Source organism: Hippoglossus stenolepis, chromosome 11, assembly GCF_022539355.2.
Source record: "Hippoglossus stenolepis isolate QCI-W04-F060 chromosome 11, HSTE1.2, whole genome shotgun sequence".
Classification (NCBI taxonomy): Eukaryota; Metazoa; Chordata; class Actinopteri; order Pleuronectiformes; family Pleuronectidae; genus Hippoglossus; species Hippoglossus stenolepis.
In genome coordinates this window covers 8,483,834-8,510,786 of record NC_061493.1, presented here as the reverse complement: position 1 = coordinate 8,510,786, position 26,953 = coordinate 8,483,834, and the positions used below count along the sequence as shown (strand labels likewise).

At 42.7% G+C, this 26,953-nt stretch overlaps 1 protein-coding gene across 1 annotated transcript; it reads left to right on the top strand.

Annotated features, from left to right (window-relative positions):
• The first annotated feature begins 434 nt into the window (after positions 1 to 434).
• Positions 435 to 16,586, top strand: LOC118117223 (BMP/retinoic acid-inducible neural-specific protein 3). Its single transcript, XM_035169285.2, has 8 exons — positions 435 to 996; positions 1,153 to 1,486; positions 5,373 to 5,575; positions 7,371 to 7,588; positions 10,309 to 10,414; positions 11,251 to 11,487; positions 13,509 to 13,731; positions 15,300 to 16,586. The coding sequence occupies exons 2-8, from the start codon at positions 1,200 to 1,202 to the stop codon at positions 16,432 to 16,434; spliced, it is 2,409 nt and encodes an 802-aa protein (XP_035025176.1). The 5' UTR covers positions 435 to 996; positions 1,153 to 1,199; the 3' UTR covers positions 16,435 to 16,586.
• Positions 16,587 to 26,953: the final 10,367 nt, after the last annotated feature.

Here is a 26,953-nt window from a genome sequence, read left to right as displayed (position 1 = left end):
AAATGGCTTCGAGATGGCAAACTAAGTGCGCTGCCGAACTTGAATCACATCACCCAAGAAACCTGTTCTCAGATAATGGCCTGTAATTATTCACACTGGTAAATCCAGCAATGTGAATGTCATCATAGGAGGGGTCGATGTGGGCCATTTAGCAGTGCAAGCTGCAGAGCTTTAAAGCTGCTGCTGCACAAGACGATAAAAAAGAGGAGGAAAAAACACTGGGGAGATACACGGAGAGATAATTAGACTATTATCAAGCCCCTTTTAACACTTTCAATGTGCCACTTTCACAGAGAGAGGGGTATGCAGGGATAATGAGGATGAATCGTGTGTAGGTAATGGTTAATGATCAACATCCCTGATGCACAGTGCTAAAATCTTGCGCTCCGGCTGCATGTGGGGTATACATCACTCCTCCTCATCATCATGCACTTGCTCGCCCTCTTGCTTTCCCACTTGGAAAAAAAAACCAGGGGGGAGAAAAGCTCTCTGTGTTGCAGCGGGCGCTCATTCATCCACCAGCTCAGCGGAGAGGAGAGGAGAGGGGGGAGTACGACAGCGCACATGCAACATTTATCCTTATTGTTATTTTAAGCAGCCACTTTAATAGGAGCGCGCGCAAAGGGGATTCCACACATGGGGATGGGGGGATCAACCTTGCGCGTCCAACCTCTGGAAATACCATTGAGCGCACGGACACAGTCAGTGTGAACTCCTCTTTGTCCGCGCCTCCTCAGCCGCTGCAACTTACTTCTCCACGCCGCCGGGGGGGAGCGCATGGATGCGCGGACGCAGGAGCAAGGATTGTCTCCCGGAACAAAGTTGAGCAAGGGGCGGACGTGAAGTTGGAGCAGCGCTCGGGAGAAAGGGATCATCACGAGTTCATGAATTCGGTCGGATCGCGGAACGGGAGAGGTTTTATTCGCAGGGCGCGCAACATCCGAAGAGTTCGCGCATCCTTGAGAGCGCACCGCTCGGTCCTCACAGCCAAATCGGGTAAGTGTCTCCTTGGTATAGAAATCACCACATCATGCAATCAGTCTGTTTATAAATGGTTTCATTTCAAAATAACTATCCCCACTGCACCTTCCAAAATCTGCGCCACGCGTTGTACTTTTACATCTTTCTTGGCACATTGTCTCCCTGGCGCAGGTGTCCTCCTCCCAGTCCGGAGAGAATGAGGTGTCGCTGGGTGAAGCATGAGCTGTCAGAGGATCAGTCATAAGCGGCTGTCTCTGCTATGGGAGGGGGCGGCTCTCAGCCTGTGGCTCTGCTGCTGCTGGACCTCCGGGGCCGCCGCCAACGCCGCCGCCGCCCCTGGAGCCGGGGCCGCAGCCCGAGTCGCCGCCGCCGGACAAAGCGACGGCGCGTCACGCTCCCTGGGCTGGCTGCTGTCCGATAAAGGGCCTTTCCACCAGTCCCTGGAGTTCACGGAGGCTGCGGAGAGGTACCAGCAGGGCTTCAGCACCAGATACAAGATCTACAGGTGAGATGGATGTTAGAGGTGCGTGTGATGTGTTTTTTTGCCATCATTATCCCGTAGGCCTGTGTTTAGTATGCTTCTCTGGAGTTTCAGGTGTCATCCAAACATTCCACTGGATCATTTCACTGATGAGCACTTTGAGCCAGAGAGGAACTAATCAGTCAAAGCAGCTGCTGTAGTGTTTGGGTTGAAAAAACGTGCCCTCACAGGTTTAGCACCTGCACAGAACCCGTCACAAGCTGATGAGCAAATCTGAAATAACCATTGTAGCAAAGCCCGACTGGGCCCTCCGCCACTGTCTTCACTGATCTGTCACCGGAACTGCATTTCCTCCTTTTCCTTTCTCTTCCTTTCCTCATTTGATAAGAGTGTTACTGCTGGTGTCTCACTGTGACCCCTGCAGCTGGAGTTCATCCCATGAATGTGTGTGGACAGTTGACATCCTTTCACTGATGTTCTGCAGTGTCCCTGAGCTGCACTTATCTGTCGCTGTCTTTGTCTAAACATCCGTCGCGAGGCTTGCAATGCAATTTCCCTGCTTTCTTGCAACTGCGAGGCGCACAGCACGGCGCTCTGTGCAGTCGTACATGTGATACACATGCTACACATGGGATTTTGTCAGAAGTCAATGTGTGGTGTTTGTTTGTTGCTGCTCCTGCAGTCCTGCGAGGTTTATCAATGCCCCAGGCCTGGGATTATGTTTCTTTCTCTGCTGGACATTGCCAAGAGTTTACCAAAGTGAAAAAAATACTTCATGCTCGGCATCTATAAATCAGTCGGTCCATTATCTCCTCTGAGGGATCTCTTAGGCTGCGGTGTTTATCTCCTACTGACACCTGCATCATTTTTTTTCCTATGGACCTGCTGCATAAATGTCTCTACAGTCCCCTCTGACTTCAAGCTTCTTCTTTTCCAAAAACCTGTTCAATAATTAGTAAAAATCACCGGATGTGACAAAGAGCTTGGACGGTCGGAGGCAGCTGCCATCTGTATTGGCTGACGTCTCATCTCTCGAGGGCGTCTTACCCTCCAGCAGTCGATCTTGCAACCTGTAAACTGCCTGCTCACATTTCTATCCCGAAGGCTGTTTTCAAGAAATATTGATCAAGAGTTTTTAAGGATGAATTTTTAGTTACTCCATCTGTCTTGTATAGATAACCAGGAAAATAATAAGCTGTAGACACACTGAAGGCATTTATACCTAGCAATATGTCATAAATATATTCTACAGTCCTCCGAGTGTCAGACGCTCCATATTTTTCTCTGTGCTCTTAAATAGCCCGGGGGCCTACATTGCTATTCTACCCCTCTGACCTCTGTAATAGCTATAACACCACCACCGACACCACACAGCTATCAGTCATGCAACAGTGTGTGATTAAACCGTTCATTCGCTCTTCATAGCTGCTGATTTTACTTTTCTTCCGCCTCCACGAGTTATTCGGATCAATATTGATTGCTTACAGACAGTACACACAGTAAACCTCCATGTTTACGATACCCGCGTATACGTTCCTCCATTTGCCATCAGTGGCGGAATAGCTGTGAGCTAAACCCCCAGGCTGGATCGACAGTGCCCATCTGTCCACCAGGGGACGGACACTCAGCCTGTCCCCTCGTTATGATGATTGGCTGTAATGACACACTCCACACTGTTCCGGTTCCCCAATTATTTCTCTGTCGATCGTTTTTTCTCATGGCAGTGATTTGATTGCCTCCCAGTAGTCGAGGGAAGTACATAGAGCAGCAGGCAGCCCTGTGGGAGAGGTAGATATTAGCTGATGCTATGGAGAGAGGGAGGAACAGGGCGAGCTACTGTTGTGAGTATCTCGAGTTGAGCAAGCTTGTGTCCAAAGGGCACGAGATAACAAATAATGGCAGCTGGTGATTTGGGACTTTATTTTGGCTTAACGCCTTCCTGTAGTTGTGGGAGTCACAGCGTTGCATCACAATATGCTCTGGTTCAAAGAATTTAAAGCTGTGATAAAGTTGTATAAACAGTCGGCATAAAGTCTGAATCTCAGTAAGGGGTCCAGGGAGCTTCTGTGATTTCCAAAGGTCACATGGAAAGATAACTTGAAACAGTAGGATTATAATTTGGTTGAAAATACATGTCCACATATTTGTCTTTAGGTGTGAAATCATTGAAAGACCATGCTTGACTCATACGGGGGAGGAAGTATTCATACTTTGAGGGAACCTACTGACCCCCTTCAAGTCATTACGGATAGTAAAAGCCCAGAAAATATATTTTACACAATATGGGCGCTTTAAAAAAAAAAAAACTGTTTCAATTTTGGGAAATGCACTAATTGGCTGTCTTTCGTTAGATATTATTGTTGAAACTGAGAGAAACATTAATATTTCTGTTTACATGTTACAGAGCGTAGTCTGATTTAATGTCAACATTACGGCTGCTACGTCTTATGTAGCTGTTGGTAACTACAATATCTCAATGGTGCAAAATGCAGTGAAAAGTCCAGTAGGACTTTATATAGAGATTAAGATGTATACATTTCTACATGATGTCAGTAAAGTCAAAATACTCCACATGCCTTCATATAATTATTGCTTATGAAGACTACGACCTCATTCCGGTTAAGTTAATCAGAAATTGCTGTCTACATGGCAGTGTCTTATTGAGACCGTTCATGTAAATGTGTCCAATGTTAACAAAGTCCACCAATGAGCACCTCTCAAGCTCACACACGAATGAATGAATGAATGAATGGAGGGTTGAAGTGAATGCTTGGCTTACCAGCTGCTAACTGTATCTTCTTATTTAACTGACACAAGAGCAATATCACCCTATTCATGTAACTTTCTGCAAAAGAGCAAACTTCCCAACAGAAGCTATTTGCTTTGCTGCGTGTCTCCCCACATTCTCTCTACTTGTCTCTTTCCAACTGTTCTGTCAATTCATGCAAAATATCTTATAAACTCATCCAGAAACGTTTCTTTGTTTTTCTTTCCAACAAACTTGATTGAAAACTACACAACACTAATAGTGATACTAATTTTCCAACATGATGCTGTAATGCAGTTACAAAGCCTCTCTATTCTGGCAGGGGAAACAAATGAAATGGTGGAAAACTGCTTTCCTGCCGGAAAAATACTGGATCCAGCATGAATCAAATTTTTATCAGGCTGCAATGAAACCATTCAATTCCCAGAGGAGAATATCAGGGACATGACCTCAGTTTTGAAGTTAAGGTGACGGGTCTACAAACACACAGAGAGAGATCAAGCCGTAACATCTACAATAAAATATTATTGCTATGTTATTCAAAATATCCACATTTATAGAACTATACATTATGTTAATCCTGTTAAACCCAGAGTAGTGAGGGTTTTTAAAGGCAAAAAAAGGTTGGGCACCAATTATCCCATAAAATATACTTAATGCTCTGTAATTCCCAAGAGGAGCCCACATTCAAATCTACATAATAATACATAAATAACCAACCGCAACCTGATTGACTTAAAGCCCACACTAATCATGTACTCCCTGGGTATTTCAAAGAAGAGGGTTCTCATACTGTATATATATATAAATGTATGATGCATATTATTAGAGATCGTCAGGGGATTCAACTTCACAGCTACATCATTTATTAACAGTGTATGATCACTTGTGTGTGTGAGTGTGTGTGTGTGTGTGTGTGTTTGAGTGTGTGTGTGTGTGTGTGTGTGTGTGTGAGTGTGGTCAGTGTGTGCCTCACAGTAAGTAAAACACATTCACCTACTCTTGTGTTTCCACCACAGCTTGTTAAATAGCAGCCAGGGGCCTTATACACAGGCCTCAATTGAGCAAAATGTTTCTCTCCCTCACTTTGTGTGTGCTTTTGTCTTTGTGTGTGTGATTGTGTGTGTGTGTGTGTGTTGCCAGGGAGTTTGGTCGATGGAAGGTCAACAGCCTGGCAGTGGAGAGGCGGGACAGTTTTGGTGGCAGCAGAGGTTTGGCTCTGCCCCTCGACCCTGACTTCATGCACACCATCCGCCAGCTGGGGAGGCGGCCAACCCTCCAGGCCATTACAGAGAGTCTAATCAAGAAGTATGGTACCCACCTCCTCCTCTCTGCCACTCTGGGAGGTACAGTGGATTACTCCGAGCTTCAAAGCGAAGCTGATTCACACAGCTTTGAATGTGATTTTTCTTTCCAGCATGTGATTCACCCATTTTACCGTCTGTTGCTTTCTGAACAACAAAGCATGTAATAATTTTTTCTGGATCAGTGTGTTTGGCTCGTGAAAATCACTCTGGTTAAGTGGACAAAAAATTAATTGGAAAAGGCGACAAAAGACTGATTTAATGTTTTGCTTGGCTGTCAAAAAAAGCAAGTTTCCTTACAAACGTCGCTGGTGTTGTACAACACTATCATTCATACACAACTGGCTCATCTTTTGTGTCTTTAATAAACCACTAAAGCAAAGTTTACTGTATGAGAAGAACAGAAAGCGTGGGTTTGCTTTTTCATTGAAAACAGTTATCAACGACGTACAATCCAGAATTATTCTGATGTATAGAATGCTTTTTATCTCACTCCCACAACTGGACAAAGAGTAAACATACAGTCTGGTTCTCGGCACCACAGAACTAAGGACCAGAAACTTCTTTTATGTTGCACCATTTTCTAAAATCTCTCAGGCAGAGATCCATCATAGAAAATAAGAAATACAACCATTTTCTCAGAGCAGCAGACACAACAAAACAAAAGAAAGAAAGTTTTAATAACGCTGGAGCAACTCTTGATCTCTTGTTGGTACAAGATGTTCAAACTTTGAGTGCGGTAGCTGATGTCTGAGTCAGAGTGGATGTCTCTGTTCTGATTATATACAACCTCTCTGTAAGGACGTGATCCCTCCTGAAAGTCAGAACCAAGGCTCATGTATTTGTTACATTGTTTTCATTTGAGTTAGTGTCAGTTTCACATTTAGGTAGCAGACTAAAGACCTTTATATGGCATATGTCCTGTCGTCATCATCTACGTGGGCGTCGTCTACCAATACCTGACATTGATTGGTTTTGTAGACGGGCCTGTGTTTGAATAGTGTAAAATAATGGTGTGAATGCTGTCCTGACTTCCTGCAATTGGTTCAAAAGTCTGAAAAAAGAAAGAACCAAACTATGATTCAGTTTGATCCAGACTAGACCACCGCTTCAGACTAAACAAGGTCGGTATGAAACACCCTGAGGGCACTTTCACACCTACCTTGTTAAGTCTGGACGTACGGACTTGTCTGTTTAGTGCGATCGAAAAATAATAGGTGTCAAAGGTGCCTCAGACAATTTCAAGCCCACAGAAAACTATTTTCTGGATAGCTTGGTCTCAGAACATTGAAACAAAACATTAAACAATAGCAGACGAAAAAGAAGATGCTTTCAGAATTTTTTTACCCCCTTTATTCAAAATGTGAGCAAATACAAAGGCCAAATGTACAACATCAAGAGTAACCAATGGATATCAAGTTTTCAAGGTTTTTTTACTTCAACTGAATACTTCATTTGAAGCGGCTTAAACAACTTGATGACTGTGCTGATGTGCTTTATTTGGCTGCTTTTATATTAGTCATTTAATATTTGTAATTGTTAGAAAGTGCACAACTACTAGTCTACTTTGTTTTAATGTTTTGCAGTTGTAATCCAGATGATGAAAGTAATTAAGGGAACTTGATCAATGATCTTGAACAAGCTCCTGAGCAGTTTAACAGACGCAGAGACCTTGTCTGTGCCTTTTCCTCCGATCATGCGAACCATCAGTTCCTCCACAGCACTTAATCACTACTGTGCTTTTATATCTGATCTGAGAAGATACTAATGAAAGGTGATTAGTGCTGCTCTGTCAGAACTAATACAGCTCTCATTCCCTCTGCCCGACCGTCACCAGGGGAGGAGTCTTTGACGATATTCGTGGACAAAAGGAAGCTCAGCCAGGAGTCCTCGCCCTCGGCGGCCGAGGCCAGTAGTAGCAGCAACAGGAACTCCAGCACTACGGGGAAGGTGACCCTGGAAGCCCTTCACCAACTGGCTGCTTCCTACTTCACCGACAGAGAGAGCACCCTGCGGAGGCTGCACCACCTCCAGATCGCATCCACCGCCATCCGGGTACGTGGACGTTAATGCGGCAGCAGTCTGATGGGAGATTAACTCACTGTCTGAAAGCATTAGAGATGTTCCCCTGCAGTGTTGTGGTTTGTTAACCCTCGACATTTACACATGGGAATGGTAGGATACTAAGCATTCACATGGCCTGGTTTGGTTGTGGGTTTAGCTGAGGTCGCTGAATATTGATGAACGACTTGTTCAGTGGTCAGGGACAGGACATAATTTCAGTCTTGATCAGTAAATAAATGCACATATAAATCACTCACATTACCACGGTACATCACTGGGCTAACCTTACCCAGAGCTGATGTTTTTAGTGTTTATATTATTTTATTATTCATTTTATATTTTTATATTATATCTCAGTTAACACATTATTGGTGATGCTTATGACTAGGGGGAGAAATTGCAGGGTAACTTGTGATACGATACAATGCACGCCATATGGCAACAATAACATCACAATACTGCTATTCTGCAATAATTAATAAATTGTAAGACAATCATATGATACATTATGATATCTGTCAAACTGAACAGAATACAAAATCCCCTTAAAGAGGCAAAGTGCAGGATTTGTGGATTTAGTCACTGCAATTTGGTTTCGGTTTTACAGAGTTTGACACAAACTAAGATGACACAATGTTTATAAGCTTAAAGTTGTATCTTAGTGCCTCTTTACTCTTTAACAAACCCACTGTAACTTGTCAATGTCCACATGTGCCATCATTCCAATGTTATATATATAACTAATTAACTAAATATGGATATTTGGCGGCAGCTTATCGATAATTTTATGTCATGATGATACATTCCCGTATTGATATTTTGTCCCACCCTTACTTACTCATTTTAAGTTTATAATAACAAGCCTTAATAACTTTGACAATATGCAAATATGTGTAACTAGTTTTAACTATGTACTGAAATGAGTGGTGGAAGAAGTATTGACATAATTTCCAATACAGATGTTGAATAGCAAAACAAAACTCTTTTGCAGAATGACCTTTGTCAGTGTTATCCGATCTATAGTATTATCGCAGTACATTCATTTTGCAGTCAGTTGTGGTGATTGGAACTTTATACGCTATAAAAACACATAATTTATTAAAAAAGAGATCACCTAGTTAAGATTCCATATTAAATCTTAGAAATCTTTCAAATAACTTGTAAATGTAGCTGTAAAATAAAAAAAATTGTTGAGAAAAATGTCAAATATCCATCCATTATCGATATTGTTAATCCTTTGAGAGCCAATCCAAGCTGACTGGGTGAGAGGATAGATCAACAGCGTATCGCAGAAAAAAGTGTTCACGCCCACATTCACACCTACGGCCAATTTACAGTCTCCAATTAACAAAATGTCCCATATTTCTCTCTGAGATGTAGCAGAATTAAAGTACATGTGGTATAATAAGAAAATACTTAAAAGTTCAAAATAATCTAAATTATTCTTTCCACTTCCAGTCAAGCAAACTTTTAATTCATGACACTCTGGTAGCTCGACTTGAAGATAACATGAACGAACAGATGGAGCTCAGGGAATTTATTTCCATAAGTTATTTCGCCAGGTAGGATTAGGAACAAATGCTTGTTTACAGAATTGGCCCGACACCAAGAAATTCACCTGTTGTAGCTGCAGGGGAGAAACAACACTGTCAAATGTGTCCCTGCTGTTTTTCTCTCCTCACCATACATCACAGAAAAACTGGCAAGTACGGGCTCGTTTGATTTGAATCAGAATCTGTTAGATAAATTATTTTATATCAAGTCGCTCAAACACGTCCTTGCTAACCACCCACCAACGGCTTCTGCAGCAGAAAAACAATATTAGAACATAAGGGGTTTCAAAGAATTTCATCTTTAAAGAGCAGAGGAGAGAAAGAAGGAGGCCGGAGCAGCAGTCCTGCATCCTGCATAGTCTGAAGCACCAATCATCCATTTTATCATCTGAAGTGGCTCTTAGAGTGTAAGCATTAATCAGCCCGAGGGGCAAATGTGGATTCTAAAGTCAGTAGCCGCTGATGAAGACAAGTTCCCCCCAAACTGAAAATGTGTTTCTCTGGTTATGCATCAGCCTGATGGATTAAATATATGAATTCCATTAATTTCCAGTCCACGCCGACTTCAAATGACTCCAACATTTGCCACTTTGCAGCGTGCATAGTGTTCAGGCCGAGTAACTATCAAAGCCAGAGACAGAGGTGGGAGAGGGAATGTCGGTGGGGGGTGAACACTGCATTTTATGTTGGATGTAAAGCAGCACCTGCCATACGCAGTCAGTCATTAAAATCACATGCGGTGCTGGGGATTGGGAGAGAAACCGGACGGACCCGGAGCATACATTTATGCAAATACTCAAGCAAGTTAATATTTCCAGCTTTGACGTGCAGATTAATTGCATTCAGAAATCACATGAGCATAGAAGTGAATCAGTCTAAAGTTCCCTGGCTGGACCGAAGTTGATTTGTTCTGTCAAATCAGAGCCAATTATTCTGTCCGAGGGGAAACAAGCTTCTAATTAAGGAATTTTTCAATATTACTCCGCAGTGACCTCACAGCATTCATAAATCATTTGAAGCATAAAAACACCTTTGTTGAGCCTTCATTTAGTTTTTCTGAGTTAAAACTAAGCTTGACAAATAAATTATTTTAAAAAGAAGGCACAAACACCGGACAATGGATTTACACTCGACTGTTTTGTCTCCACGTCCTCGCAGGTGACAGAAACCAGGACTGGGCCGCTCGGATGCAGCAACTATGACAATTTGGACACTGTCAGCTCTGTGCTGGTTCACAGTCCAGAAAACAAGATTCATCTACAAGGTATGAAAAATAGGCTCCTTAAATCCTGGGGACGGCAACTTACTGAGTTTAATGCGTTTGTTATAAAAAAAACACTTTCTAAACTCAAAAACAACTTGGAGAGCACGTACCTTCGCCGAGGCTGATGGGCCACTTTATCACCATATTGCATATGGAGATCAGATATATAAAGTGTACACAGAAATGATCTGCAGAACATGTGCAGGCAAAATACCCCTTCTGTGATACTGCTGAAAGGATTATTTATTACTGTACAGTAGCTGAATACAGATCACCCCCCCTTGAAATATTTATTTTGATCCACAAAATCCAGATTATTAATTGTATCTGCACCAAATATTACCATATTATCATAGATATTAGCATTCTACACACACTTGACATTTTTTTTCATGAAGATTTCTGCATTATTTCTTGAGAAATTCGACACTGTCTTATTCAGACTATTTTCTTAATATCAGAATATTGGTGTACATGGAAACATGTCTATTGAGGGCGACCCACAATGATTTGATATAAGATGATATGAGAGTGGTATTTAAACGTACTCATCTAACATGATTCCTTTAATGTAATCTTCTGGGATTTTTTTTCTTATTGTTACAAATTCTCATACAAAGACCAATAGTAACAATATTACTTTTCACATCTGAAAACTTTGCTGCCTGGCGTTTTGTCTTTCAGACCAATTCTTTACTCTTGAGAAACTTAAATCTTTGGAAATGGGTCAGAAACCTATAGTTTCAATTCAACAAAGCAAAGTCATTTTCTAAAACTGTTGCCCACTGTGGTTTTTACTCGAGCATTGACCTGATGCTGTGTTTCCCGGTCCACAGGGCTGCAGGTCATCCTACCCGGCTATTTGCAGAGCCGCTTCATTCAGGCGGCTCTCAGCTACATCGGCTGTAAATCCGAGGGTCGGTTTGTTTGCCAGAACAGTGACTGCTGGTGTGAGTGCAGCGTGGACTTCCCTCGGTGTAACTGTCCTCACTCTGACCTGGACACGCTGCAGAACAACCTGCTGCGCATCAGAGACTCCTGGAGGCTGACCTACCGGGAGTTTGAGGAATCTGGTGAGTGAGGCTTTTTGATTTACTGTGATGGTCTGAAATGAAACTTTTAACGGTGTGTGGAAAAACACACGGAACACTGGCTTTTTAGATCTCCCTCAAAATCATCTGTATTCCAGGATGCAGGTGATATTCAGATATTTGTATGAACTAACTTTCTAAACCTGCGCACCATCTTAGATCAGATGATAATCTTCAACTTGCTCCCAGAGCCCGATTGGTGACTAAAGATCAATCATGCTACATTAATTATATATGATAAATATCTTTATTTTATTTTATATATACCCTTACTGAAAAAAGACATTGAAAGGTTAAAATTGCACGATTAAAATCTAGTTTTGGAGCCTTGCATTATGTTTGGATTGGCAAAAAATAAAAAAAATCTTTACTAATGTTATTTTGTATTTGAGAATTCCGTCTTAAAAACTGCAGCATTGTTTTTATAGAGTTTCTCCAAAACATTTTCAAATTACTTTTCTCCCAGTGGCCTGATATTTATCCCATATGTTACCGCTTTTAAATGCCTTCTTTAAACATACTTAAATTCAAAGCTTTAATTTCTGCATTAATTTATTGTTGACAACTATACAAGTATATGTTATTATCATTATTATTTTTATCATTATTATCATTATTATCAATATTATTATTATTATTGTAATTTTTATTATCATTTCTACTAGTTGTAGGAGTGGTAGTATATTTAACAACAAATATTAACTTATATGTGGATGAACTACATGACCTGTTTTTGTTCTAAATTGATTCTTGGCCGTCAGACAGAGGCAGCTGCCAGACTCTGAATCAAGAGACCTGTCAGTCATCGTGTCAAATCAAATGATGTTCCTCTCAAGGTGCTCAGGGCTGCAGTGTGTGACAGTACACCGATCTTTTATAGACATCCATCTGTTCTCATCCACCAAAGTTATGCGAGGACTCATAAAAAAAGTGTATTTAATGTCACAGTTCAACATTTGAGGAAATATGCTCATTTCCCTTCCTGCTAAGAGTTGCACCACTTGTGTGTGTCTGCACGGTGAATGTCAAACATGTGATTTCTCATTTGTTTGAAGAGGAAGTGTAAAAATAGTCCAGCACATAAGCCACAACCCCTCGACAGATGCAGTTTCCTTTTTACGATGCACAGATATGAGTGGTATAAATCGTCTCACCCAACACGTCAAAATGCAGCTATTACTTTACATTAAGTCAATAAAATAAAGTTATATGAATATTTAAAGCTCTCAGATGAAAAGGGCAACGTCTGCATGAACTCTATTCAAGCAAAAGAAGTTAACAAACATCTGAAAATAATAAATAAATAATGTGTTATACCACACTGTAATATGCTTGTTCTGAGCATCCATTGTAATCACAATGTGTAGTGTATACAGTAATTGCAGTGAGTTTGAGGTAGGGCTGTAATTACCATAAACATACTATATACTATACCATGGCAGAGTTGCCATAACTGGCAATTACCCTAGTCTCCACTTACCATAAATGAAGCCAAAATATCCCGGATACGATCAGAAGTTTCTCCGTCTGAATTTGCCCTGGAACTTTTCTGAAAGACATTTTTGTTTGACACAAGTGATTACTGTTCCTATAGCAACCTTCTTACTTTCACATTGCTGGAGGCAAGAATAGCAATTTAGCTTTCAGTGTCACTCACATGTAATTACAGACTAGTTGCTTTTTCACGACGTACAGTGCCGTATGCTAACAGGTGGTGATTAACATACTGTACATCTTTTTTACGGAAACAAAATATGAACGACGTCTGTTCCCTGACACGATGATGAGATCAGCAATCTGCCCTGCGAAGGAAATCTAAATAACAACATGTTTTCAGGCAGGTTGCAGCTGTCTTCTCTTGAGCGGTTTTGCTTTTCCGGGACAAACAATGAAAAGTCGATGCATTTCTTTTTATTTTATTTTGGATATTGTTACCCAGCGGCTCATAACCGCAAGCAGGGTTTACTTATTCATTTTCTGTTTGTTTGTTTTTTTCCTTCCAGAGGAGTTCCAAAGCTTTGTTGGGAAACTGCCAACCCATTACGCTGTAAACACATCTGCCGTGGAACACTTGTGGAGGACAGACGCCAGCCTGCTCCAGCGCTACAGGCAGCTGGAGACCAGGAGCAACCAGCTTTTCACCAAAGCTCGCCGCACCGCTAACAAGCTCTTCAGCCTCAGCAAGAGGTGCCGAAAGCAGCCCAAAATAGTCCCGCAGAGGCCGAGGTAAGATCCGAGACGAGAACAAGGGGGTGGAATATTTATACCGCCGCCTGTTAACCCAAGGTGCTCCCCAAAAGTTATAATTATGAAAATGATTTATGCGGCAGGCACTGGGCGAAAGCAGTGGTGTGAGACGGTACTTATTAGAAGGCTCTTGAGGAAAAGTAGTTGGAAAAGTGCTGACGGGAGCGAACCTGCCTCTCTGTTCCCAAGACAAACAGGATCACGTTTGGCCAAACAGACACGTTTCACCGTCTTGAAACTGCACTGCAATCAATCCAGCGTCCCAAAAAAATCATATCCAGGAGTTTCAGCTGCAGCGGACATGACAGTAATACTCTCGGCCTCTATCTATTCTTGTTTTTTGTTTTTTACTGTTATAGCCGCTGTTTTAGCAGCACTCCCACCTGGACGCGTTATTCCTGCAGCGTATCAGAGAGCGCCGTGGTCATAACTCCAGTCCGATTTATGCCTCTCTCATGAACACTCTATGTTGATAGCTATTTCTGGCAGGGAAATTAACTAAATGACACAATCCATCAGTGAGCTAGTCAGGCTGCAGACGCTGCCTCCTCGGTCTACATCGCCATTACACTTCTTTATCGCACCCTCTCTGCCTGTGGAAAATGAATTCAGTGGTGGTGTACAGTTTCTCGGCAAGTCGATTTATAATTTTGGGTGTGAAATATAATATCTGTGTTTTGTTTTCATGATTTGCTTATTTATTTTCCATATTCACATTTTAATTATGTTTCACCGTGCTGCATCTGTAAAATTAAAATGAAAAGTTTAGTCAGATAGCATGTTTAAATGTAACGTGGCCCTGACGTGTCACTCAAGCGCATTAACGGAAAACACAAATTCAAAAGCCACAACAGGGAAACAGAACCACAAAGGAAGTGAGTGATATTGACCATGAAGCTGTAGAAGAGGCTGTATGAAAATAAAAGAATATGAAAACAATATATGAAACGGAATTTAGATACAAGATACAAAAGCAATAAAACATAAAAAATCATAAATATTTGAGAGTTAAAATAGTACCCAATAGGAGTTGAAATCAACGTCTCAAACTCTTTATCAATGATTTTCATGTAAGAAGTAAAGTGTTCCGTAGATTAGGTGCAGCCACTGCAAAGGCCTGGTCACCTCTGTTCTTTTAAGCGATGGCTCTCAGGACGTCCAGAAGCATCGGGTTGGTCGACCTCAGTGCCAACCCATTTAAAAAACAAGCCATTAAATCGTTAAATCAATCCTGAATTTGTCAGGGAGAGAAAGACATTAAGACGACGTGTAGGTGTGAGTGAGTGTGTGTCATAGCTTCCCATCTGCACCACAGAAGGGGGGGGGGGGGTTCAATAGATTACAATATTCATTTTGATCTGATTTCGCTGCTGTAATTCCACCTGAGTCGGAGTTTGTCTCTGATTGTTTTTGCTGCAAATCAATCCAAAACAGTTTTTAGTGACAGACAGAATTAATCTTGTTTGGCTAAAACATTTCCATCACGGCACAATCACAGAAATATGATACAGCAGTCTGCTCTAACACAGCGGTTGTGTCTCCTTTAGGCCTCTGCACTTCTGGTTGCGCTACGCCCTCTCCATTTTGTACTGCAGCGAGAACAACCAGGTCGGAGTTTACAGTGACGAAAGCCGCAGCTGCTCCTGCCCCTACAACCATCCTCCTTGTCAGGGCCTCATCCCTTGCTCTGTGGGCGACGGTGTCCGCTGTGCCTCCTGTTCCACGGATAACCGGACGCGATGCTCCAGCTGCAACCCCAGCTTTACAATGACCCAGGGAGCCTGTCGGCCTGCTGTGCCCGACCCGACGGACCCCTACCTCGGCATGGAGAGCGACCGTGACCTGCAGGATCTAGAGCTGCGCTACCTGCTGCAGCGGCGCGACCCGCGCATCTCTCTGCATGCTGTATTTGTGAGCAATGACCTGCGCATAAACACATGGTTCGACCCGTCCTGGAGGAAGAGAATGCTGCTCACCCTCAAGAGCAACCGTGTAAAGTCAAACCGTGTTCATATTCTGCTTGGAGTGTCCCTCCAGTTTTGCCTCACTAGGAACAGCACTCTGGAGCCGGCACTGTCCCTGTTTGTGAATCCATTCGGGGGCAGCCATTCGGAGAGTTGGACGATGCCGATTGGTCAGCACGGATACCCAGACTGGGAGCGGACCAAGCTGGATATCCCTTTGGACTGCTATAATTGGACATTGACTCTCGGAAACAGATGGAAGAGCTTTTTTGAGACGGTTCATTTCTACCTGAGGAGCCGTATGAGGGACTCTGTGGGAGTGACAGGAGGCAACAAAAACACAACGGCGTACTACGAGCCTCAGGAGGAGACGGAGCCGTCCAGCAACATCGGCTACATGAAAGTGAACAGCATGCAGCTGTTCGGATTCAGCGTGCACTTTGACCCGGAGGCGATCCAGGACCTGATTCTGCAGATAGACTACCCATACACTCAGGGATCGCAGGACTCGGCCCTGCTGCAGCTGGTGGAGCTGCGCTACAGGGTTAACCGGCTCTCGCCTCCGGGGTCACCGCACGTGGATCTGTTCGCCTGTCTCCTCCGCCACAGGCTCAAATTGTCCAGCGCAGATGTGGCCAGGATACTCACTGCCCTGCAAACTTTCAGTGCCAGACAACCAAACTACGTAGAGTACGAGGCAAATAAACTGTGTAGTTAATGGCCACTATTTGATGTTTTGTACCATTTCCTTGCCACAGACAGGCCTGTATCCTTTGTCAGCTGGATCCATATGTGTCAAGTGTGTGGTATGTTGTTCAAAGGCGTTGTTGTACATATACAATGTGCAATTAAATTTGATGTTTTCATAAATTCAGTGTAGTTTTATGGATTAAAACTACATTAAATATCCATTGCTATACAAGCAATAATCAAGTTTAAGTCTGGGAGAAAACATCCTCAGTTATTATTGATAAAAGAGTTTAACACAGTTTGGTTATAATAAGAAAATGATTGAGAAAATGGATTGTCTGGGCCTTAAATATTGCTACATGCTACATTTTAATCATACAATCCAAACACTAAAGTCTGACATGCATGAGAATATCCCCCTAGCCTTCCTAGCTCATCTCACACTTTCCCCGTCGATCGCACTGGAGATTCTCAGTGGTGTGTGCTGTGTTGTTTTAGCCCATCTGGAGCCTCAGAACACAAGGTCTCCATTCTCCGATGAGGGAACAGCCTTGGCAGAGATTACTAAGTATATAGTGAGAGAGAAGGGAGGGTCGGGAGCAGCCTTCCTCTGTTCCTTTGCCGTCCCCATCCGCCATTCACAGTTACTGTGATAGATGAGCTGGGGAACCGCAGAGACATGCCCAGCATCACACAACAGTAAGCGAGGTACCGGGGACAAGGATAGTACTCTTGCCCAACGCCAGAGCGAGTTGGACCCTCACAAGAGTGACTCTGACTAAAAAGGGAAATCAGCTTTAATCCCCCGCGGCCTGTCAACAGTTGAGCCGCAGGGTAGCGGCATGGCACGGCTTTGATTAGACTAGCATCTAAAGAGGCGGTAGCAAAGGCGTAGCTTCATCAAGATTCATCAGACATGTTTCTCGTGAGATTAAAGCCAGACACAATTTGCTCTGATGCTTTCGTTCAGAACGAATGTGAAGAGGTTGTTGATGCAGTTTTGATTGTGGGATGAGGTGCTGAGCGTACAACTACCACCACCCTACTGTCACTCAAATGACTGTACGGTGCATCATGGTGCAGTGTTACAGTCAAAATCACTTTAATGAGTTTTTCGTGGCACATCAGCAAATTTTGAAGTTGAGCTGAAGGCATTGATTTCAATACAAATGTTGGCATCACACATTGAATTATAATACTGACTAATTTTAAGGCACCGCTGTTGTCTCCAGGCTGTAAAATGTCTTTTACTGAGCTATCAGACATCACAGGAGCACAGCATTGCCCCGTTTAATCATATCATGCAATCAACCTTTATATTATATTTACATCCTTTTTCTTTTTTCATCTAGTCTCGTTTTACTAGTAATTTACTTTAAAGCAGTTTATGTTGCAGCAGTAACATTTGATATGCCACAATCTACCAGTTTGCGCCGTGTGTTTTAATTGACTGCAGGAAGAACACGGTGTGTGAGAAAGGTAGTGAATCTGGACCGTGTCCCGGTAAAGGGTTAATTCCTGTGGTTTAAACTGTGAGCATCTGGTGGGATTTAAAAAATCTTTTTAACAAGCAAATATTTTGCATCTGGGTGTGAAAATGCAGCTCGTGTTGTTGGAAGCAGTCCAGCGTACCTCAGGGGTAAGTGGTGGAGAGACGGAAAGAAAGAGTTTGCTGTTGTGAGCAGCTCTGGTTCGTTGGCAGGTTTTTGATTGGGGAAATTCACCTTCTGTTTCTTCTTCTTCTTCAGCCCAATTTAAAATTAAAACAAAATATAATTTTTGATTCAGAGGGCATCGTCCTCAGCTGCATTTCCGTCAGAGGTCAACGGACTCAATATATTACACATCTAAATGAACAACATTAGGGAAACTGCACAAACGCAACTGAACAACCTTTTAAGAACTTCACTAAAATATGTTGAAAGAAACAAGAAATCACAAGATCTATTAAATATGCTTATTTGCTTTCAAGAGTTGATAATAAAATCGATACCACGTTTGTCTGTGTATGCTAAACACAAAGATGGTCCAGTAGATGGTTAGCTTAGTTAATGTAATGTGTACATTTTTACAGTGTTTCTTTGGTGGCTATAAACTAACACATTATAATAAATAATATTAAATAATTAGTTTTACACAGATTTTGATACCACTGGACAGAGCAGGCTTGCTGCATGTTTCCACATGTTTTCTGCAAACTAGCTGCGGGTCGTTGCTCAATATGTAACCAAGGGTATCCTTTTATAATTTTCTTCTTTTGTTTTGAAACGGGGTCCCTGGTCTGGGATAATGTGGAGAGCCACAAAGTTCACAGCTTTGGAAATGCAACATACAATAGCATGTATTACTGTTACCCAGGGAATGAGTTGAAGGTTTGAGTGCAATGTGAATCCGAGAGTGACCAGTGACAAGTAGGGGGGGGATCAGAGGCTAAGCACATTTGTTTCTGATGGTATTGCTGTTTAAGCCACAGTCACAAGGAGTGGTCTTTCTTATAGACTCAAAGGAAAGTATTTATAGTTGGAGCAGCAAGAACGTAATGGATCTACATCTCTATGGCTTCTTTCTTAGGATGGGAGAGGTTTCTACCAACTGGTAGGTCAGGAAGCTCCAGGAGGTACTGTAGGTCTATTGCACAATCATGTGAAGGACTCCAACAGATCATCATACTGAGAGGGAACTATGGACAAGTCAAGGGATTCAGAAACAGATCTGCAGGACAGATTCCAGGCATAAAGATTGACCTAATGAACTCGTACTCACTATCTGGGGAATGTTATCTCAACCAAAGTTGACCAAGAACTGGAGGAGCCTGAATTGGATGAGATGAGGTTGAATTGGATTTGTTTACAAAGGATACCAGAGAGAAAGAGAAGCAGAGGTTGTGTACAGTGTGTGACAAGGGCCAGGGGTCTTCCATCTAATGCATTGACATCTAGGGGGATATCAAGCGGCTTGACAGAAATGCCGTGGTGGGACGCAAGGTTTTCATCCAAGATATGCTAATCTGCTCTTGAGTCGACTGCAGTCAACCACGGCAAAGACTGTTCAACACAGGGTGTCTTGATAAATGAATTCTGGGTCGAGGGATGGAAGAGGACTCTCCCTGCCTCCTCTTTTAGCCAAAGACGGCATGTGACAAGGAAATGACCAGTCTGAACAGTGGCATAGGCACTCGTCCACTTTCATCCAATGGGGGCATTCAGCTGGAGAAAGACAGGTCCGACCTAGCTGCATGGGATCATCTCCTGGTAAGAGGCAGAGCTGGGAGCTGCTTGGGTTAGTGAGGGGGGGGACCAGGGCTTGATCTGGTGAGAGGAGGTGAAGAAGGAGTGCAGGTAGTGGACAGCTAGCCCTCTCCCTACAGTCCTTAAAGAGGTGATTATCCAACTTGATTTTACAAGATTCCTTCTTCATCATGATTTTTCTTTTTTTTATCAAGTTCAGAGCCAAACACACAGAGTGGATAAGAGGCAGGATGCCAGGATAAAGAAAAAGTACACCTCAAAACATTATTATTATTATTATTAGTAGCAGAAGTAGTATTGGAGGTCAGGAAGGAGTGTGAATGTGTGTCAAGCAGCTTCGTATCCACACACACACACACACTCAGTGACACATATATGTACTAGACACACACACAGGGCAGATGCTGAGTGATAAGCGGGAGCTTTGGCTTGGAAGTGTTGCGAGCCTCGGAGGAAACATGAGTTAGACTAATGTGTGTGTCTGTTTAACAAGCATGCTGGTGATGGGAGGCAGGGGCTCATTGAAGGGGAAGAGTTTATGGAGAGGACGACCCCACGGGAGGCATCAGGAATAATAGCTGACGATATGTCATAACAGCCCAGACAGCTTGATTTACAAGACAAGAGGGAGCCTCCGCTCGGATACCAACTGTAGAGCAGTAGAGCACTCGAAGGACCAGGAAACCGTTTTTTGATCAATGCGTTCCAATTTAGTCTTGTGTTTCCCATTTAAAATGTTGAATCATGAAAGTATATGGACTTTGTTGGCTTTACATTTCCACAAGTGTATTTGTTTGTTTGCTGCGTTGCCTAACTGGACGTCCACATAAAAAAAGCCTCTTGTCTAAAGGAGACCTGGGTGGGTGGCTGGAGAATTCTTTAACTCTAAATGATGTCTCATGAGAGCCTTTGAAACCCTGTTCAATAAGCATGGGGAGCATTCATTTGGAAAAATCAAGAGTGTGGCTATGTTCTGTTGTAGACATCAAGTGATGTGATACCAATCCAGCAATGTAATACGACACCTGGAAACCAAATGAGATCTGACACCACTGTTTGAATACGCTGTCACGGCATGTGAAGATATTTAACAGCCTCTCTAACCCGAATCGTACGATTGCCCCGCTTTGTCTTCGAGGTTGACTGATGGCTTTTTAATGCAATACCGACATTTTTAGACGAAAGTCAGAGTGTCAGTAATTCATCTCTAAAATGTGCCTATTTTCATGTCAGAAGTAGCAAATATTAAGTCTTTCCATCGGGATTTCACTTTTGACAGGCTGGAAAATCCTCTCAATCAGGATTGAACTGCAGACCATCTTTTGACACTAATAATAGCACAAAATAACCGAAACCGACTGAATGACAAAATCCTGACAGGGACTCAGGGTGACGACCCCGACATTCAGTGGAACTTTGAGATACATCAAATATTTGACCGGGGACTAACTCGAGAGAAATCATGACTGACGTTACCAAAATAAACGTAAAGGCTGGAAAATAACACATCATTTCAGTTTTTAGAGAATTTCAGTTTTGGCCAGAGAGGATTCGTAATCACATAAGCAGTAAAAAAAAACTAACCAACAGTGACTGCTATTGAATATAAGTGTTCAGCATATACATCTGCAAACAAATAGATCAGTTTGTTTTGCTACTCCAGAGGATTGTCCATCGTGCGATAAAGCAAAATGAAGTTACTGATAAGATGATTCAGAATAATTCAGACCTGGCTATTGCTCTCCGCTATCAGCCATAATCAACAGCATCATCTTATTTCATTTTGAGAGCTGTGTGCTGCACAATAAAATGCTGAGGGTCGCTTCAAGATTAACAACAAGATAGCCTTTTGGATTTACATAAAGTCTTGCTATAATGAGTACTGCTGGCAAAGCCCCCACCCCCCCTCTCCACACACAACTACACACGCAATACACAACGCAATACAACCATAAGGTTGCAAATTCTCCACTCCCTCATTATTGCTGCAGCGGCAGTGACGCAGTATAAGGATCAAGGTGTTTTATGGAGATGAAAGAGGAGATGCAAAGGATTTACAATGCCTCCCAGATCACTGATAATTCACAGCGTAAACAAAACTTTGCCTGGGGTTCACACCACCAGGGAGGTGGGATTTAGTCTCCTTATTCGGCATCATCCTCTTTAAACTGGCAGCATTAGAGAGGCAGACAGCAGCAATCCTGATGAGACCCACCAGAGCTCCAAACTGCCACATCTGAACAAAATACCCTCGCCTCGGCTTTCCAGGTACACGGGAGCTCATGCACGGGGAACCTCGTGGACCCTGCACTCATTATCCCACTGTGGATGGAAACTGATGCTTCCTCAAAGTGGCTCCAGAGCTGAACATACTGTATAATAGTCCATTAATCAGTGGCTCGGGAATACTTGTCAGCTTGGAGTTTGATGATCTTTGAAGTGCAATCATACTTAGTGATAATCGCCCGGGCCACTCTGCATTGCATCCAAAGCCCCTACGGCCATGTAAGTGTGCCATACCATTGCTCTTTTGTTTTTCTGTGTGAATGGCATACATTAAAAAGGCCAGCAGATGTGCAATGTGCAGTAAGCTGTGGGAGAGTATTTCACCATCTCATTAACAGAAGCCTCTATCTTGCCATCTCTCCGCTGAAGTTTCCCCCTTCAAATGTTTACCCCCCAAAACTTCCCACAAACATTACACGAGCTGCTTTAATTATAAATGGACACACTCCCTGTTTCTTAAGGGATCGCATAATTGCATGAAACTCCAACTAATGCAGCCTCAACGTTCGTGAAATGGGTTGTGTCCTAACGCCGAGGTGGTCGACACAGTAACTGTTGAAGCCGGCACCAGCCATGGCACGTATTTGTCCCGAATGGTGATTTCAACTGACAGACTCATATATTCGACGTTATTAATATTTCAAATCATAAACAAACAATTAGTTCTGTTCATTTATTCAGCAGTGTTGGGTGACACCTCTGAGCCTGGCAGCACTTCCAGCACTCCCCGATCACATTAATCAAACTGGGGCTGACGCACACACAAAAAAAAAAAAAAAAGGCATCTGGAGACCGTTTTGCGATTAGGAGAGAATAAGTTCTCTGATAAAAGCACTCGGTATCAGCACTTTCGGCCTGTGGGGACTGTTGGAAAGCAGAAGCTGCCATAATCGGACAAACAGCAATCTCACAGCCAGGAGTCCTGCAGCCTATTATTGAGGGAAACCTGGCACATCCAAAGGACAGCTTAAAAAAACCTAAGCTGGATGAAGTAGCCTGATTATGTCTGGAAATCAAGAGCCATCTCTCTGAATACTCACTCACTTGCAGAATAAATAAGAGGATCAATAGACCCAGCAATTGTTCCGATTAGATTTTTATGTCTGCCGTTGCTGTAATGCCTGTCGTTGTAATTCCAGTCCCAGTCCCAGTCCCAGGGTTCTTGGAGCACAGGGAGGTCACGTTCCTGATGACTCAGCCGGTGACTAAACCCACCTCAAGTGAAAATTAACTACCTACCTAAATGTCCTCTGAAAGTTGTTGTGTCTTCCCTCACGAAGCTGTCTCTTCAATTAAGGACAAATTCTGCACAGCAAAGCCAGGTTGTCTGCACAGCGGCTGCAGCCAAAGATTCAGCTTAACTGGGTCACGGCAAATCCAGTCAGATGGTCGGGGCACATCGCGTCTTTTGCTTGTGGACCAAGTAAGGCCACTGAGCTTTAGTGCAGCTGCACACGCTGACTCACGAATACACACGCACGCACACACAAAGTGACAAACCAGGTTCTGATCACCTGAAGGGCAGAGAGATGAGATCATTGGCTTTTTTTTTATTTTTTATAAATATCTTTCTGTTGTTTCTAAAATAAAGAAACAAAAAAAAACAAGGCGAAAGCCACGTACGGCCACGATGAACTTCTGGTTATTTGGGACGTTCACCATCTTAACGTGTGTTCAGACTTAATGCAGTGTGAATTATAGACGTGGCACCATTACATACAAAATCACTGGGAAGATGTTAATGGCATGAATAGACACAGGGCGTTAATTAGTGCAAAGGTGCATTAGCACAAGTTGAAGATGCTTCAGCTTGAGTGAAAAACGATTACTCCTCCTGGGGATTTGAGAGACAGGACAGGGACGGAAGGAAAATAACAGGAGCCGGAGTTTCTGGTGAATGCAGATGCACGTCGACATAATACCACAAACACATGGTCCGTGCACGCTGTTGTTTGCCGAATCCAACCCGAATCCAAAAGGCATTCCTTTTAATGTTTCCAAAACTCACCTCGAGCCTGATTTTCTCCCAAATTACACGCACATGCATTGTAAAAAAATTTTAGAGGCTCAAGTCAGGCATCCACATTTTAACTCAAAGTACAGTTTATATTTATATTCTGAATTATCAGCATAAAAATGGACAAATAAGACATTTTACTTGATGAGGGCGCTAGATGAGAAGTCAAGGGATGAGCAAAGTCATCACAATAAAGCCTGAGTGAGGCACGAATACGGAATCAAATTTCATCAGAAGTAGAAATTTCAACCCCAGTGTTGTTTCGCAGGAGAATGTCTCAAAACTGTACTAAATTATACTGTATATAGATGATGAGATATTTCACTTGATAGGTATACATGTTGACCTGCTGGTGGCGCTAGATGAAAAGTCAAGGGATTACTAACCACAGTCAATGGGATTCATGCTCTGGGAACTATGAATGTCTGTACAATTCCCCCCCCATTAGTTGTTGAGATGTTTTAGTCTGGGACCAAAGTCACAGATCTACCATCAGACGAACAATTCCATCCCTGAAGTCATGCCGCTAGCACGGCCAACACACAAACAACTGAGTTGATGCGTCTTGACTTCAGCTCCAGCAGCAGACAGACCCAAAGAAATCACAGATACGAAACTCCCTTTCCCTCAAATGTATTCGGCTTTGAACTAAACTGCAGCTCCTCACATTGTTTTCTGTCACTCAGACGAGCGACTCTTCAAACACTCCTGTGCCCTTGTTATGCTGCGCCGCTAGACTGCCATTCAGGGCTTTCACCCTTAATTTCCGCACACATTCATCAGGCCTGATAACAAGGCTAATTTCGGGGTAAATAATTGTCACCTGCCCGTGTTCCTGGCAGCGGGTGCGTGCCACGTCTTTAATGACTCCTCACTCCGCTTCCAAACACTGCAGGACCTGAAAAGCAATAACGAAGGAGGGAAAAGTGAGTATTCTTTGAAAGTGAAATGTGCGTTTCTTCCCTGCAGGTGAATGCGCCTTCGCTCCGAGCATGCACATTTTTCACATGATGATGAAAGAGCAGTTCAAATCTGCCTGAAGATGAAAGAGATGTCTGCACTCCTCTCCGGATTCATTATTCTCAATTCAGGTGTCTTTTTACACACTCGTCTCCTCCACCACACCTCGCACCTCTCCACCCTCGTGCTCGCTACTCAACAAACCCCCACCACCACTCAGATGTCAGACCCCTCTCTCCGTGGCTCAATGAAGTCATCTTCACCCAGACACGTCCACTAATAGGATCGCATTGATGCTCAGAGGACTTTGATGGGGAAATTGAGACAAATCGTCTGAGTTTCCCAGAGGCTGCTGCATTGTGTCGTCCTGCACTAAACGATTTCGTAGCAAATCTCACTCTCAACATGCAGGGATTTAACAAACGAAGGGATGCTTTGGTAAAAAAATGCATTTCCACACTCACACTTCCTAATAAACCGAAGGTCACATGTGTTTGAGTGCCGACATTTTTTGGTTTATTTCACACCTGCAGGTTTATTTGAAGCCACTGTCAGACATTTCATTGTGTTTTTATTTTTCATGCTGGGTAAATTGGGGCGAGGTTTTACGGGTCAGGCTGCATGTTGTGCTATTTTCCTTTGTTTTGTCTCCTCGTGTTTTGTTTACTTACATTGATTTCCATCATTATATTTCCTGACTGACTCCTCGTCAGATCTACGTCGGCACATCTCTGCAGATTTCTTCTCACAGGCGACTTTTATGATGAAGGGCGAGACTGTATGAATAAATCTGACTCCGAGCAAACATACTAACCAGTTGAATGTCTGGCGTTCAGCTCCTATACTTTGTAATTGTATTGAATGTACAATGTAGACTTGAAAAGAAGTAAGGCCGAGACTGCAGAGAAGATGGAATATCTTTGAAAATAATAAAGTGAAAGTATGAAGTATTCACTTCACTCTGTCTGTAGCACATGCGTTTGCCATTGTGACAGAATGACAGTGAAGAGAGATAACAAGGCTCAGGAATGAGTGTGTCTCTTATGGTCGCACCTGACGATGTTACTCCGTTAGTCATCCTGATGGAATGACAGAGTTGATAACCTCGTCTCCTCTCTATCCATCAATGGCCATCCTCCTTATGATGCCCACTCATCTCCTGAAGGAAGAGAAGAATAGAGAAGAAAAGACAAGAGAAGACAATAAAAGACAAGACAAGACAAGAAAAGAGAAGAGAAGAGAAGAGAAGAGAAGAGAAGAGAAGAGAAGAGAAGAGAAGAGAAGAGAAGAGAAGAGATGTACTGGGTCTATTTCACGGATCATAAAGCATCAAAGACATGCAGGGTGACAACGACAGTTCTGACTGGAGACGTCATCCTCGTAAATGCTCCCGAAGATGATGGAGTGAATGAGGAACGAAATCCTAAATTCTGTGGCCTGGGTGTCCCACTTGAAGGTTTGGATGGGATAAAGGAGTAGTGTGTTTTAAGTGGTGATGGACTAAGTGAATGTTGAGAATAAATGTCTCATGCATTTGCAGCATTTCTCACACATTTCTTGGGGGTGACTGCTGTACAGTGCCCTGATAATGAAAAAGAATTTCCATTTCATTTGTTGGGCACCATCCCAGTCTCATAGAATATCTCAACTACAGAAAATGATTTGTGGGCCACAAAATGTGGGAAAATATGAAAAAGATATGACTGTAAAATGATTGTTACATTACACATAACTAAAGACCAACACAATGACCCTCAAGCTGCATCCTTTTATGTCCACTGAAGCAATACATCAAGATTTATGAAGTTTTTCTAAAAACCAAACAGCCCATTTACGCACTCAGCACAATTAGAAATGATCTGGTCATGTTTCTGGTCACCTGATGAATGTAACTCTAATATTAATAATAATAATATAGTAATCTTTTATAGCTCTGTTTTGTTCTCCACCAACTAGTGCTTTAGCAGCTTCATGCTTCAGTATGTTCACCACTTGGCCACTAATGTGGTCTGAGAGTTGTGAGGTTAAATCAAAAT

What these genes read in the sequence shown, in the direction of transcription:
- LOC118117223 (XM_035169285.2), top strand. Translation starts at nt 1,200, where the DNA reads ATGAGCTGTCAGAGGATCAGTCATAAGCGGCTGTCTCTGCTATGGGAG. An exon ending in ACCAGATACAAGATCTACAG is followed by an intron (nt 1,487 to 5,372) that starts GTGAGATGGATG and finishes GTGTGTTGCCAG; the next exon opens with GGAGTTTGGTCGATGGAAGG. An exon ending in ATAGTCCCGCAGAGGCCGAG is followed by an intron (nt 13,732 to 15,299) that starts GTAAGATCCGAG and finishes TGTCTCCTTTAG; the next exon opens with GCCTCTGCACTTCTGGTTGC.